Source organism: Carettochelys insculpta, chromosome 3, assembly GCF_033958435.1.
Source record: "Carettochelys insculpta isolate YL-2023 chromosome 3, ASM3395843v1, whole genome shotgun sequence".
NCBI classification, from domain to species: Eukaryota; Metazoa; Chordata; order Testudines; family Carettochelyidae; genus Carettochelys; species Carettochelys insculpta.
Window position 1 is genome coordinate 8,970,110 of NC_134139.1, and position 16,900 is coordinate 8,987,009.

The 16,900-nt window shown below is 45.1% G+C and overlaps 1 protein-coding gene across 6 annotated transcripts in view; it reads left to right on the forward strand.

Moving 5' to 3' along the window:
- CHGB (chromogranin B) overlaps nt 1–16,900 on the forward strand; it is a 135,834-nt gene that overhangs the window by 110,177 nt on the left and 8,757 nt on the right. The window contains exon 1 of one of the 6 annotated variants that reach the window (XM_074989335.1): nt 9,750–9,858. The exons of the other annotated variants lie outside the window; for them this stretch is intronic. Coding sequence (XP_074845436.1) covers nt 9,810–9,858 — 49 coding nt within the window. The 5' untranslated portion in view covers nt 9,750–9,809. Of the gene's footprint in view, nt 1–9,749; nt 9,859–16,900 lie in introns of those variants that run through there. 6 annotated transcript variants of the gene reach the window in all.

Here is a 16,900-nt window from a genome sequence, read left to right on the forward strand (position 1 = left end):
AGACTGTTATACCATGGAGGAGAAGTTCCAGCCACTGGCTTAGAATTCCATGCCCAATGGAGGAGCTGTGATCTTACAGGATTTCTCACTCTTGCCTTGTACAGAATTCCCCAGCAAGTTAGTCCAGCTTGACACTGGGAGAATGGGCTTATGGCTTTGAACATAGCTTAAGCTGTGATTCCAGCTATCCAAAGGGATATTTATAGCTGCTTAGCTTAATGATCGGTTCAACTGATGGAGCAGATTCTGACCACTTTTCATCATCTTCTAAATTGAAAATCCAATACACCACTTTCAAACTACATCTGGGAAGGGAAAACATACACAGATTCAAGAGGTGACAGCCCAGATGCAGGCAAGGAAGAGACTTTAAACCCAGCTCATCTAATTTGCTATTGTGATATGCCAAAAATAATACATTGGCTACGTCTACACGTGCACCCAACTTCGAAATAGCTTATTTCGATGTTGCGACATCGAAATAGGCCATTTCGATGAATAACGTCTACACGTCCTCCAGGGCCGGCAACGTCGATGTTCAACTTCGACGTTGCTCAGCCCAACATCGAAATAGGCGCAGCGAGGGAACGTCTACACGCCAAAGTAGCACACATCGAAATAAGGGAGCCAGGCACAGCTGCAGACAGGGTCACGGGGCGGACTCAACAGCAAGTCGCTCCCTTAAAGGGCCCCTCCCAGATACACTTTCATTAAACAGTGCAAGATACACAGAGCCAACAACTAGTTGCAGACCCTGTATATGCAGCACGGACCCCCAGCTGCAGCAGCAGCAGCCAGAAGCCCTGGGCTAGTGGCTGCTGCCCACGGTGACCACAGAGCCCCGCAAGGGCTGGAGAGAGAGTATCTCTCAACCCCCCAGCTGATGGCCGCCATGGAGGACCCCGCTATTTCGATGTTGCGGGACGCGGATCGTCTACACGTCCCTACTTCGATGTTGAACGTCGAAGTAGGGCGCTATTCCCATCCGCTCATGGGGTTAGCGACTTCGACGTCTCGCCGCCTAACGTCGAAGTTAACTTCGAAATAGCGCCCGACGCGTGTAGACGCGACGGGCGCTATTTCGAAGTTGGTGCCGCTACTTCGAAGTAGCGTGCACGTGTAGACGCAGCTATTGTGTGATGACCTTATTAGGCAAATTAAATTTCACTTATGTATGTGTGGCGGGGTGGGGGGGGCAGAATCTATATTTTGTTTTGGGCTCAAGTCCTCTTTTCTGTGAATAACGCACAAGTTTAATTACAAGAGATAAGTTACATTTAGTGCCTGAAGCAAGCAAACCCTGCTGAGTCGCTGTCAAGGAAGTCCATAAGAAGTTGCAGCATTTTTTAGTGTCAAACATGCTGAGAATACAATATGAAAAAATTGTTCTCACTTCAGTAGCCTCAAAGGGGGTGTCTTTCTTAAAGAACTGCAATAGGGTTAAGGGATCCTGTGTCACCTGATGGCCTGAAAACATGACCCACTGGCAGTGAGCTGACAGGGGGTCAGGGATACAGGCAGTGAGATGTTAGCACAAGCAAATGGATCCACGGGGATCCATGATGACATCAAGAAATCAGCTGAGTTTGGGGCTGTATCTGCTCCTTCTGTGTTTACCCATTTCTTCTTCTTCTGTATATATTATTTGTATTGCCAGCGCACAGGGCTGGCCCTAGCCCAGATGGTGCCCGTGAGACTATGGTAATACAAATAATAAGTAATAATAATAACTAGGAAAATATGGCCACTGTGCCACCCTCTGAATTGGTGCAAATTATGTGCCATATAGTACTTGGTTGCCCCTGTTGGTTAGTACAGGGGAGGGCCCTAATCATGGCTCTTTCCACTTCTCATGCCTCCCCATGCCTTCTAAGGCTACAGCCACACAGTAAAGTTATTTTGAGATAACAGACTTTATTTCAAAATAACTTTGTGAGCATCTATGCTATGCACACGCTATTTTGAAATAAATAATGGGTGCATTATTTTGAATTTTGTAAACCTCATTTCGAAATAAGCCATAATGGCCTCCAACGGCACTGTTTCAAAGTAGGCAGTATGGCTGCGTCTACACTACATTTCCCTTTCAGAAGGGGAATGCAAATATGGCCAATCAGAAATGCAAATGAGGTGCTGATTTACATATCATGTGCCTCATTTGCATAATGGTGGCCACTCACTGTTCTGGAAGTGCTGTTTTTGGAAAAAAATAAGCAGTGTAGATGGGGTTGATTTGAAAGAAAACACTGATTCCAAAAGAGGAATGTAGTGTAGATACAGCCTTTGTGTCTGGACATGTGATTTTGAAATAGCTGGGTGCTATTTTGAAATTCATTCTTGTGTGTAGCTGTGTTATTTTGAAATAAGCGATTTCGGACTAGCTGTTCCAGAATAGATTATTTTGAAATAACACTGCTGTGTAGACATAACCTAACAGTGTATCACTGGCAATGGAAACCTTGACCTACAGTATCTGGATTCAGAGAAGTTCAAGGACCTATACTGCAGGCATGTGACTGTAGGTGCTTTAGAGCCTTCTTCCCCTCCCTTACACCTGCTTAGGGCAGGGCACAGTAACATGTGATTGTAGTATGGCCAGATGTACTCATGTTAGTTTGAATCACACTAGCACAGGTAACAATAGCATTGTGGACATGGTGACATAAACTAACAACCAGAGTGGACCCAGGGTCCCAGGAAGCCTTTTACTTGAGTTGCTAACCTATGCTGAAACCTGTGCCATCATGTCTACACTACTATTAACTGTTGAGATCAAAGCTAACAAAGGTATGCCTACCCATGTAATAAACACTCCTTCATTTGCAGTGTAGACACACAAGTCCCTAATTCTGCATGTCTATTGCATTTGTGCTATTTGCCAGTTAGGAGATTCCTTCCCTCCCGCAAAGTATAGGGCAGATTCATTTTAACCCCTTAAAATCACTGTTCTGGGAATGAATTTGTGGGTACATGATAAAATTGACCTTGGAAGGAGTTAGGTCCCTGCATCTACCCTCGTGTGGAGCTAGTCAGGAGATGGTTGAGTATTAAAGCTTATTTCAATTCTTTGTTACTCCAGCTAGATGCCACTGTACAGATTTTTTGTGACATCACACCAGCATCAAACTAGAGTAAGCTGTGGTGAATCAGGCATAGAGGATTTTGCATAGTAACAGAGAGATAGACATACTTTGCTTTATCTAATTCTTGACTTCTCCCCCCCATCCTTCTGCCCCTCTGCTCTCTGATTACCTTGATAATAAGTTTTCTGATTTCTCACTTGATTACTATTTTTGGTTCTCTGTGCTTTAAATATTGAGTCTGTTCTGGTAAGGCTATGATCTGAAGAAGTGGGTCTGTCCCACGAAAGCTCATCACCTAATAAATTATTTTGTTAGTCTTTAAAGTGCTACTGGACTGCTTTTTTGTTTTCAAAGGATTTTGTATGTACACTACAACTTCCATTATCCATCTGTCATGAAAGACATGGAATACACACAGAAAGAATTTTCATTGTCATTAGAAGTTATGGACAATTGATACCCCTTTAGAGTTCTATCTTCCAGATATGATGGCATTACTTTTGGCTCATCTCCTTGGCACCTACACAACAAAAGGGATGATTTTACTTGTGAATTATACTATAGAGTTTTCATCCCATAAAAATAACTGACAGCCTGGCATAGATACTAACCTGCCTCCACATCTAACTGAAGGAAACAGTGTCCGTGGTCTACAGAGCAGCCTGCTGAAATCTCTCAAAACAAGATCAACTCAGAAGCAAACATGAAACTTTACTTGTCACCATTTGAAATTTCAGCTTTTTTAGGATGAGCCTTGCAGTTATTTTAATAAAGCATTTATATCTGAGATAATCCAACAGGAAAAATATTGTTTATCCATAAAGTGACAGATTGTCATGATATTATGTGATGTGTATAGCAATGAAATGAAAATTCTGACTCATCTCAAAAGCATGGGTACAATACACTGTTCATTTCACTAACAGTGTGAAAAATTGCCACAACCTATTGTAACCCTTTCACTTTAATGCAATGAAACCTCTCAGGAACAGTAACTTCAATTCAGGTCCACCTAACAGGTACATGCCTGTGAAGGTTTTGGTGATGTGAGATTTTTTGAAAAATATGATTTTGAATAACCTATCATAGAGAAATATTTGGATATGTCATGGCATGGGTTTTCCAGCACCAACCTAAAGTACCTAAATGTATTCAACCCACGTTTGTCCAAGTCAGGATAATAATCTGTATGAGTTTATTCAAGATAGAGTGAAATCCATCCCCATTTGACTCTGTTCCTAGTTCTGCTATAGACTTTATGTCCTTTGGAAAGCCATATGAATTTCTCCTGACCAGATTCTGATGTCAGTAGCAACTCAGAGTTATTCTTGACACGTATTGAAGGATCTGAGAACAACATTAATCCTTCTTGGGCTTTAGTTCCCCATCTTTAAAATGAAGATACAAAACTTGCCTACCTCCTAGGAGTGCTGTTTGGATGGATTCTTTAATGTCTGTGGAGTTCTCAGATACTGTTGAGAGGAAGGTGTTACAAAATCCTGTAAGTAAAAATAAAATATAAATAAGTCCACTGATAAAGTGGAATACAGGGCTGTAGCACAGTTTCCTCTGACTACTGCTGCAGCATATGAACTGGAATAACAGCCACTAAAACAGATGGATTAGCTCCCTACATAAATATAGATATTGTAGGCTTGTTCCAGTCCCACTACCACCTTCTGAAGGATAAAGCTATTTCTCTGGCTGCTACACACACAATCCCCTATCAATGGGTCAAAAGTGATGCAGGTGCCTTTGTGGATTCTGTGCTCAGAGGTGAATTTCAACCAGTATGAATATCAAACACATATTAAAATGGCCTGTCAGTTTTTTAAAGAAACTAGCTTATGTTGTCAAGTGGCATGCCCCTTGATAATGCAGTGCAAACACAATGACTTGGTAACAATACAAGGACAATCAGGAAATGAAATGTAAGTCAATAGGGAGGCCAAAAATCAGTTTTGACAGTAATAGCAACTATTTTATTTAAATCTTTTTCTAATTAACTGTTGAAAATGGTAATTCACAAGCTTTCATCTCATCTCCAGGGCCAGAGCCAAAGGCCACTGGAGTCAATGAGATTCTTTCCCTAGATTTCCCATAGTCAGTGATATCAGGCAACAGGAATGTTGGGGTTTCCTGAAGGGAGCATTGTTACTTAACTGACACAGGTTACGTCTATACTACAGCAATCCGTCTACAGAAGACACTGTTGGAAGAGATCTACTGGCAAAACGTCTGTCAACAGATTGCGTCTACACATAAAAGCAGATTGAAAGAGCAATCTACACTGTCGACAGACAGCAGCCAGACTGCCCAGTCCTCTTGACAGAATGGCCAGCCAGAAGCTTTGCAAACAGGGCTGTCTGGTGAACTGGAAGCCCTGTCTGTCAATAAAAGGGTCCCACAGTATCTACACTGCACTTTTGCTGACAGAACTCTATCAACAGAAGCGTTATTCCTCAACACAGAGAGGAATGCACTGTCAGGGAGGTGCTCTGTTTTGTTGAGACTTAGTCTACAAAACACCTTTTGTGTGCAGAAGCTCCCTGAGTTTTATCAACAAAAGCCCCGTTTTGTTGACGAAACTCTGTAGGGTAGACACGGCCACAGGAAGTGCTGAACAGAAAGAACACCACCCAAAAGCACAGATTGGATTGCAGTGTTAAAATGATTATAGGTTTACTTCCAAGTAATAGCTAAGAAACTGTTAACTTAGATTCAGATTCCAAAGGAAAGCACTTTGCACAAATTACAAAAGGTATGATGGAGGTCTTCCACCTTAAATCTCTAGTTAAGGCTACATTGTTTCACAGGATAAAAATAGGACATAAATTCTTGGTTTTCATTTGAAGATGGCTGTTCACTGTGAAATTTCATACAGAGTTGTGTGCTCCTGTGTGCTACTTTAGACTCTGTGAATATATCTCATTCTAGGATCATCAGCAGGGCCCTATCAAACTCCTAGCTATGCTGAATGCATCATGCACTGTGAAATATGGCATCCTGTTATGAAATCTGGCCTTTTGTGTGCTTTTATCCTATACTATACAGATTTCATGGGGGAGACAAGTATTTCTCAAATTGCAGGATCTGACCCAAAAGGGAGTTGCAGGAGGATAACAAAGTTATTATAAGAGAGTCGTAGATGGTATTGCCAGCCTTACTTCTGCACTACCTTCAGCAAAGGGCAACTGGAAAGCAATGGTTGTACTGTTGTCTCAATGTCCAGCTCTGAAGGCAGCACTCCACCAGCAGCAGTGCACAAGTAAGGGTGGCAATACTATACCTATTTTGCCATTATTTCTGTGCTGCTGCTTTTAGCATGGGGCACCGGACAGTGACATCTGTTGACTTAGATCCCAACTCCACAGACAGCAATACAGAAATAAGGGTACCATACCATGTTATCCTTACTTGTGTGTTGCTGCTGGTAGTAGCTCTGTCTGCAGTGCTGGACTCTCAGTCAGAAGCTACCCAACTCTGATGGCTGTGTTGTTGCCAACTGGAGCACAGAAGTTGGGGTAGCAGTGTCACAACCAGGCCCACTCTCAGGGGGTTGAGGGTGGGAAGGGGCAGTGCCCCAGGGCTTGGCATTTCAAAGGAACCTGGGGCTCCTGGCCACACAGAGCTGAAGCCCTGGCTCCTTTGAGTCACTGCTGGAGCACTGCACTATATGTTTTGTGCAGCTGTAAGGACTGTGGGGGTGCACTGTGCTCCAGGTGGTACAGAGGGCTGGCTGCTCTCCAGCCCTTCCACCTGAGGCTCTGCCCCTTCCAGGGACACAGAGATGCCCCCCGGCACTACTTGCCTAGGGGTCCACAGAGACTATTGGCCCTGCTAGCCACAACCTCTCATACAACTCCTGTTTAGGTCACAACCCCCTACAATTACATCATCATGAAATTTCATGTTGAAATACCTGAAATCATGAAATTTACCATTTTAAAAATCCTTTCACTATGAAATTGGCCAAAATGGACCATGATTTAGCAGGGCTCTAATCATCAGTAGAAATTGGAAGAAGAGATTATCTACTATTCTATGTTTCTAGAGTTCCCAGTAAAATGAGACCCCATACTTAATCTATGCACTAGTGTAGAAGAAAAAATAAATAGAATAGTTGTTATTTGAGGAGAATAAATTCACTCAGCTTCAAGAACTTTGGCACTCAAACGTGGGCTCCTGCAAACATGATTTAAAATGAACAAATGCCTAATTAAAAAATGGGAGACATCCCTCTAAGTTTTAATAGAAGGAGGAACCAAAAAACAACACCAGCCTCAACACTCAGCCAGCAATATTTTTGCCCAGCTCTGTTTATATCTGTGTTCAGAATTTTTCTCAGCAGTGTTTTAAAATGAGATTTTATCTTTACATTTCATGAAGAAATAATTACACAAAAGAGAGTCTGTTTAAGAAATTATTTAAAATTGCTTTTCTGGGGGTTCGTCTCCCTATAGCAGTGGTTCCCAACCTTTTCAGTAACACAGCCCACTTCAGTGGGACAATTCCATGGCACATCCACTTTTTTCATCTAAATCAATTGCTCATAAACATTACATTTATTTACATTTACTCTGGTGACAGTCTACTAGAGAGGTAGACTGTCACCAGAGTAAATGTAAATAACAGTAGTGCATATAACAGTAGTGCATACAACAAACCAAACAAGGATCAAATGCATTCACATTCCAAATCCACCCCAGAAAACACCATCTTAGATAGCAAGCACGACACATTTTCAAAATCTGCTCAACACCATGCCCGGGAGTTAATGATTAACCACTGAAAGCAGGCCGCCCTCCCTGCCAGCATACTGGAGCAAGGACACAGCTATAAGCTGTGTCCCAGCTCCAACAGGCTCTCCCTCCCCCTTGCCACAGCAAGTAGTGGGAGCGGGTTCCCTGCCTGCTCCTTTGGGCTGGGAAGCAGCATTTCAGCTGCATCTGAGCATGAACAGGGTCCTCTGGAGTTGGCATTGCCACCTCATGGTGGCTCTGCAAAGAGCCAGCACAGAGGAAGGGGGAACTTGATGGATCCTGCACCAGCTGGGACTCAGGCAGCTTTGTTAACTGAGCCCCACTTGGCAGAGGTTTGTCAATTCCCTCCCTGCAGCGGCTCTGCAAAGAGCCACAGTAAGGGGCAATTGATGACATTTAAGGGCACATTTGGACAGTTCTCATGGCATGCCATTGCGCCATGGCACACTGGTCAAAAACCACTGCCCTAAATCTTAACAAAAGAGTAAATAAGAGGCTGGTTTGGAGATAGATCATAAAAGATTTGTTTAGTATCACCTCATTCACTCACCAGGTAAAATAAGTAGCATGACTGGGGAAGGTGCCAAAACTTGATTGCTGCAAAGAGGGTTCATTTACTAGCAGGGCTGTGATTCAGGGTTCATTCTGCACTACAGAAGGGAGGCAAGATTTATGCCAAAGGGATTGGATGAAGGTGGAGAGGGAAACTGGATCTGGGGGTGGTGGGAAGGATGGGATCTGGGGTGTGGGTATGAGGAAGCAGGCTGTGTGTGTGGCAAGGGGTGGGAGTGAAGAAGCAGGTGATTAGGTGGGTTCAGAGGGAAGCACATCTGTAAGAAGTGCATAGACAAGCGAGTCTGTGGGTGGCTGGTGTGGAGGTCTGTGGGTGGTGGGGGTGGGGAAGCGAGTTTATGAAAGGCAGGAGGTGGAGAAGCAGGGTCTGTGGGAGGCAGGAGGTGAGAAGCGGGGAAGTTGGGGAGGTGGAAAAGCGGGTCTGTAAGAGGTGGGGAGAGGGGAGTGAGTGTGGGGGGAGGCAGGAGGTGAAGAAAGAGGGGGAGGGGAGCAGGTATGTGGGAGGCAAAGATAGGGAAGTGGGTTTGTGGGAAGTCGGGGAGGGGAGCAGGGAAAGATGGCGGTGGGGAAGAAGGTATGTGGGAAACCGGGGAGGGGAGTGAGTCTGTGGGAGGTGGGGAAGCACTTTTGTGGTAGGCAGAGGGAGGGGAGTGGGTCTGTGGGAAGTGGGGTAAGGGGAGGGGAGCGGGTGTGTGGAGATGGAGGTGGGGAAGCAAGGGGAGGGGAGGACAGTGGGTCTGTGGGGAAGTGGGTCTGTGACAGGTGAAGGTGGGGAAGTGGGGGGAGGAGAAGGAAGGGGAGAGGCTCTGTGGGAGCCAGGGGAAGGGGAGAGGATTTGTGGGAGGTGGAGGTGGGGAAGAGGGGTGAGGGGAGGGAGCAGGTCTGTGGAGATGGAGGTGGGGAAGTGGGGGAGGGGAGGAGAGTGGGTCTGGGGGAGCGGGTCTGTGACAGGTGGAGGTGGGGAAGCGGGGGGAGGGGAGCGGGTCTGTGACAGGTGGAGGAGGGGGAGGGGAGGGGAGCGGGTCTGTGACAGGTGGAGGTGGGGAAGCAGGGGGAGGGGAGCGGGTCTGTGACAGGTGGAGGAGGGGGAGGGGAGGGGAGCGGGTCTGTGGGGGAGCGGTTCTGTGACAGGTGGAGGTGGGGAAGCGGGGGGAGGGGAGCGGTTCTGTGACAGGTGGAGGTGGGGGAGGGGAGGGGAGCGGGTCTGTGGGAGGGGAATGTGTGCGGTGGGGGGAGGGGCCTCTGGCTCGGGCCCCGCCCTCCCGCCGGGGGCTCCGTGACGCAAGCCGCTGGTGGGATCGCGCCGGGTCCCGCCGCCCCCGCTCCCTTTTAAGTAGCGCGGCGCTGCCGGAGCAGCCGGTGCAGCAGCCGCCGGCCCGCGCCCCGCACCATGCCGCCCCTGGCGCTGCTCAGCCTGCTGGGAGCCGCCGCGCTGGCAGGTGAGTCCCTCAGCACCCTGGAGAGCGGCCCAGGCTGCCCAGGCCTCAGGCAGGCCGGGAGCTGCAGCCCCCTGCCTGAGGGCCGGCGGGCGGGGTAGGCGGGGGGCGGGGGAGGTTAGCACCAGTCCTCCCGCTGCGCGGGGTATCGTTCGTGCAGCGGCAGCAGCACACGAGCTGCGCCCCCTGCGGTGTCTGCGGCTACAGCTCCTCCGTACCCTCTGTGTGTGTGTGTGTGTGTGTGTGTGTGTGTGTGTGTGTGTGTGTGTGTGTGTGTGTGAGAGAGAGAGAGAGAGAGAGAGAGAGAGAGACCCCCTGCAGTGTCTGCCACTACAGCTCATCTGTACCCTGTGCTCTGTGCGGGGTGTGTGTGTGAGACCCCCTGCAGTGTCTGCCACTACAGCTCCTCTGTACCCTGTGCTCTGTGTGTGTGTGTGTGTGAGACCCCCTGCAGTGTCTGCCACTACAGCTCCTCTGTACCCTGTGCTCTGTGTGTGTGTGTGTGTGTGAGACCCCCTGCAGTGTCTGCCACTACAGCTCCTCTGTACCCTGTGCTCTGTGTGTGTGTGTGTGTGTGAGAGACCCCCTGCAGTGTCTGCCACTACAGCTCATCTGTACCCTGTGCGGTGTGTGTGTGTGTGTGTGTGTGTGTGAGACCCCCTGCAGTGTCTGCCACTACAGCTCCTCTGTACTGTGTGTGTGTATGTGTGTGTGTGTGTGTGAGAGAGAGAGAGAGAGAGACCGACCCCCTGCAGTGTCTGTGGCTACAGCTCATCTGTACCCTGTGTGCTCTGTGTGTGTGTGTGTGTGTGTGAGTGTGAGAGAGAGAGAGAGACCCCCTGCAGTGTCTGCGGCTACAGCTCATCTGTACCCTGTGTGCTCTGTGTGTGTGTGTGTGTGTGAGAGACGCCCTGCAGTGTCTGCGGCTACAGCTCATCTGTACCCTGTGCTCTGTGTGTGTGTGTGTGTGTGTGAGAGAGACCCCCTGCAGTGTCTGCCACTACAGCTCATCTGTACCCTGTGCGCTCTGTGTGTGTGTGAGACCCCCTGCAGTCTGCCGCTACAGCTCATCTGTACACTGCGCTCTGTGTGTGTGTGAGAGAGAGAGACCCCCTGCAGTGTCTGTTGCTACAGCTCATCTGTACACTCTGCCCTCTGTGTGTGTGTGTGTCCCTGCAGTGTCTGCTGCTACAGCTCATCTGTACTGTGCGCTCTGTGTGTGTGTGTGTGACCTCTGCAGTGTCTACCTCTACAGCTCTTCTGTACAGTGTGTGTGCGTGTCCCTGTAGTGTTTGTCTCTACAGCTTATCTGTACACTGGGTGTGCATGTGACCCCCCTCCAGTGTTTGCATCTACTGCTCATTGTGCAGTGTGTGTGTTTGTGTGTGACCCCCTGCAGTGGCTGCCTATACAGCTCATCTGTACAGTGTGTGTGTGGCCAGCCTGATCTCTTCCTAATACAAACACACAAATTTGGTCACTTTGTGGCTTGGAGGAGAAATGTGACAGCTTTTAACTCTACTGGGTAAACTGGACACAAATTAGGACAGCTGAAAGCGATTAAAATAAAGAGAAGAAATGGTCCCTATATTGGTTTAGAAATCCAGTAAATAAACCACCAAGTAATAAATATTTGGTATCTGTCTCTTCTCCAAATCTCATCTTATTAACAGGTTTAAAGTGAAAAGAAATCATTTGGGGGAAAATAATCTGCTATGTGGATTCAGTTTAAAAACCTCAGATTGGAGGGAAAAAATTGGTGCTTGTTTTTAGTTGCTGTTAATTGGGATATTCTTAAAGAATAACTAACCGAAAAATGCCCAACCAACTAGCCAAAAAACCCCTCTTGCAGCTGGAGGGAAATTTTGCCTAGATTGGGAAGTGTTTTGTCCTGGAGAATTGTGCCATCTGTTGAGATTTTGCTGTCCTTTCCATCTACCCTCCTTTAATTATTTAGACTGGCTGTGGATGGCAGCACTTTGCGTCTTGACTGAAACTGATGGATCACTTGAAATCAATCAATGGATTTATTTGATGCAACAGTCAGACAGACCTGAAATCTGGAAGAGGGAAAAAATATTAGAAAGTTTATTTCTGTCATGGTCTGAGTGTTTGTACAGTCCTCTGCAAAAGCAGGAGATGTGAAGAGCCCTGGAGATTTAGCAAGATGCTTAGAATGAAGACTATGACTATAGAGACGTGCTTTGGCAGATGAAGGTTTCTATGCAATGGGTATTGGCTAAACACAAAGTATTTCTAGAAATTTAAAGGGCAAGCATTAGCAAAATCAATGTACTCTTCATGGATGGTTAAACAGTAAAATTACATGGATGGAATTCCTGTTAAACTTACCAAATTATATTCATATGTTCAATTTTAGAGAAGCCTTAATATGTTAAAAGGATGTAGAAACATACTGTCTTAAATGGGTTTGCTAATTTAGTCTTTCATAAACTATATTCTGCTTCAAATAATTTGGGATCTGATTCCGCCAACCTTACTGTCATTGTGTAGTACCCCACACCTCCATTATTTCCAGGGGATTCCTCACAGAGTAAGGCACTACTTACGGAAAGGACCTTTTCACTGTAATGCTGGATAATCTTCCTACTTTGGCTGTTAACTACATACTTGGTGCTAAGGATCAATTTTTAAAATACACCTTTTCTTTACACTACTGAAAAGCTAATCAGCCATCTGTTCATTGTGTTTCCAGTATGACAATTACATTGATTTATCTGAAGGTTTGTGGTCTAATTTTATGCACAATGAGTGAATTAGAAGCAACTATCAAAATGTAACAGGGAATTTGTTTTTAACTTAGGAAAGCTAGTATTTTTAGGTAAAAGAGATTTTTTTTTTCATGTTTTGATTTCAAGGGCTTTTATATTAAACTTAACTCAAGCAATTTATGGAGAGCTTTATAGCTAAAACCAAAATGAATATTTTCTTATACATACTACTGAATATTATTTAGGAAATTTAGCATTAACAGTGCATATCTGGGATATTATTATTTCAAATTTAGCTACACTTAGAGACATCAAATGGAAAGCAGAGTAAACCCAGCTATAGAATTGCAATATTTTCATGAAATGAACTAGTGTCTTTTTGCTATAATAAAGCAGAAATGAAAAAGGAAGACAGAAATGAATACATTTGGGACCCTGATCCACAAGCTCACTGAAGTCCATCAGAGTTGTTCCATTGCTTCGCTGGGCTTTGGATCAGGCCTTCATTGCATATTTTTATTTGTATGTGACACCACTGCCAAGCATATATGTATGCAACTTTTTATGTTGATTGTGCAGTTTTCAAAAGCCACAGTAGTAAGTAAACTATAGGACTGGCAAGATTTTTTTAAAAGTGACTGACTGATTATTGCAATCTCCTGATGATCTTTGTTAAAAAGAACTTTTACTGAAATTTCTCTTTCACTCACAGATTGAGCTGTCATGAGTTATCAGCACCAGTGAATGTTTGAAACAAGTGACCTATCAGAGAATCTAACTATAAGGAAACTCATAAATCAATACATATAAAACTAGTATTTATGGATTTTTTTTTTCCAAACATGATGAGCACCTGCAGTTCTTGTGTTTTTAGTGGTATTTGTGATCAGGCAGCACCTTTGAAAATCAGGCCATCTGATTTTCCTGGCCTAAATATATTTGATACAGGAGATAGAAATATGCCCAAGATGTCTGTCAAGTAGCTATTAAAAATAAAGTCAAGATAGTAGTTGAAAAGTAGGCTTTCCTTTTACCTGTACATTTCCTGGTTTTATTCTCACTTCATGAAGTTGGATAGTAACAGAGAGGAAGCCATGCTAGTCTATACACTATCAAAACAAAAAGCAGTCAAGTAGCACTTTAAAGACTAGCAAAATAGTTTATTAGGTGAGCTTTCATGGGACAGACCCACTTCTTCAGACCATAGCCAGACCAGAACAGACTCAATATTTAAGGCACAGAGAACCGAAAACAGTAAGCAAGGAGGACAAGTCAGAAAAAGATAATCAAGGTGAGCAAATCAGAGAGTGGAGGAGTGGGGGGGGAAGGTCAAGAATTAGATTGAGCCAAGTATGCAGACGAGCCCCTGTAGTGACTCCGAAAGTTCCCATCACGATTTAACCCATGTGTTAATGTGCCGAATTTGAATATAAAAGCCAGCTCGGCTGTTTCCCTTTGCAGAACGGTGCGATAATTCTTCTTCAGTAACACGCATACCTTTAGGTCATTGACAGAATGCCCCATTCCACTAAAATGTTGACTAACTGGTTTGTGGATCTGGAGTGTTTTGATGTCTGTTTTGCCCCTTTGTCAATGGGAACAAAACAGACATCAAAACACTCCAGATCCACAAACCAGTTAGTCAACATTTTAATGGAATGGGGCATTCTGTCAATGACCTAAAGGTATGCGTGTTACTGAAGAAGAATTATCGCACCGTTCTGGAAAGGGAAACAGCCGAGCTGGCTTTTATATTCAAATTCGGCACATTAACACATGGTTTAAATCGTGATGGGAACTTTCTGAGTCACTACAGGGGCTCGTCTGCATACTTAGCTCAATCTAATTCTTGACCTTCCCCCCCCACTCCTCCACTCTCTGATTTGCTCACCTTGATTATCTTTTTCTGACTTGTCCTCCTTGCTTACTGTTTTTGGTTCTCTGTGCCTTAAATATTGAGTCTGTTCTGGTCTGGCTATGGTCTGAAGAAGTGGGTCTGTCCCACGAAAGCTCACCTAATAAACTATTTTGCTAGTCTTTAAAGTGCTACTTGACTGCTGTTTTTTATGAAGTTGGAGCTAAGTGTTTGAAAAGACGTGCAAATTCACAACTGCCCTGCTCTAAATCCTTGCCAAGGTCGTGCAAACATCAACGCCTCCTGAGCAGCTACAAGAATCAGTATAGAAAGCTAGTACGTGCACTATTGCAACCCAGAGTAGGCTGACTACATAGTGTGTCACACTACAGCTGTTCTCAGCTACCAGTCAGTCTCTTGGGGACTTTTGCCAGCTGGCACAAGTTAGCACAATCCAAAGCAGGGAAAGACACAAGCAGACGGGCTGTCTAATGGCTCCCCCCACTGTTGATTTGGGTTGATTTTCACAACCTCCTATTTTTTTTTTTCAGCTTTCTTGTGAATTTGATACTCATTTTATTCCTCGATGGAGGGCTAACATCACTGTGGTGTAGGCCTCAACTCAGACGTGAGCCCCTGCACTCAAATTTGAAATAGAAGATTACTGAGCAGTAAACAAATTTGCTCTCATGTTCAGCTTCCTCAGTTCCTTCCATCTCAGCATTCTCGGTTTCCCCCTTTGTAAGAATGTCATTAAACCAGTGCACACCCACCCTGTAAACAACTGAAGTGTAATAACATCAGGCGATCCCAAAAATGAGAAGTCTCGCTGGAGACCCAGACCTTGGATGCCTGGCTCTCCCCCCACTGGAGACACTTCCACTACAGCCTCTGAAGTGAGGAAAATGGGAATCAGGACTTCCTGGAGTTGTAGGGACATAAGCATGCCAAAAGCTTTCTAATTCCTAACTGTATTGCTCTGTATGTGATTTCTAACCTGTCATTCTGTAGTAACAATGACTTAGTGGCATTAATAAAGTATCCCTACCCACTGGAGACTCTCTGTCAGAGCGAATCCAGAACCTTGTGAATTTACAATCACTCCTGCCCAACATTACCTGTTTCTCCTGATGCTATGATGGCCTCACACCTTTCATGAGCTTTGGAATGTGATCTTTTATCATCTGACAAATGCTGTTGTGGGAGCATTTATCCATCCAAGAAGAGCCGGACTCCTGGAGAGATTGGAATGACAGAGTTGCACAGTGCTGGCTTGATTCTTATATTAATATCATGTACTTGCCTGCCATAAATACAGTACACAAAAAGAGCATTAATATTTTAATGTGATCAAGCGAGGAGGGTTTTATAGTATGTCCCACCAAAGTAAACTCACGTCAGTCAGATGGGCTGCTCTGCAGCTAGATTGTTAGAAAGGACATGCAACCATTGTAGGTAACAGTTCTATTCACACTGGTGCAGCAAACATTGCAAGTGCTCCACTGTTTTCTCATGGAATGAGTTACACCAGCTGATAAAGATGAAAAGAGGCTCTGAGCTGGGTCATCCCCTCTACTTACAGAGGTGAGACAGGAAGCGCCACCTCTGCTACACTGTTCTCTCCCCACTGAGGTTTGGGGGATGCCCTGCCAGTGGGACCTCAAGCCCAGTAGTCTCTGCTGTATTTTGTGGGTATAAAGGGGGCTATTGCATAGGAGCCTGCTAAGAGGTAGTGTTACTGGACCAACCCATCTCCGTACCATCTTAGCAATGCCTTTGCCCCAGTAAATGCCTCACACTGTTCAGGTTGCATTGTGCCCCTGGAGGCCCAGTTGCAGGAAGAGTTATGGCTGTTCTCCAGCCTCAGGACTGGGCTGCTCATTCTAATCAAAGCTTTGACCCTCTCCCCACTAGATCTTCTCCATGCTACTGCAAAGCTGGTGTAGACTGAGAATAAATGTGGGCTCTTAAAAGGGTCACATCAACATGAGCTAACATGCAATACCCCTCTTTACTTAGCCTTTGCATGATCAAAATGACAGTGGCTTTTCTATGTTGCCTTCTTATGCTAGAAATGTCAGTGGCAGCCACAGAAATAATGTGTGGGTTGAATGGTGTTACCAAACAACCTTAATGAAGCTCAGGTCTACAAAGTTAAAGACACACAATGCACTGGGAGAAATTTAGTCTACATTTTACACATTGGCATTTCTCAGAAATGAAGTTGCTTATCCAGAGTCACAGAATCACTCAGGAGCACATAACAAAATAGAACCCAAAAGTCTAGATTCCAGTTTCTTGTTGTCTTATGCTAGCCCACCATCCAGGCCCGCAGTTTCTTCAGACAGGCATGTTCTCTTGAATAAGAAAAGATATAATTCTGGGCTGCACCTGCAAACCCCTAATCAAACAGTCCATTTAAAGTCAACTTGCCCAAGGACTCTTGTGAGTTAGATTA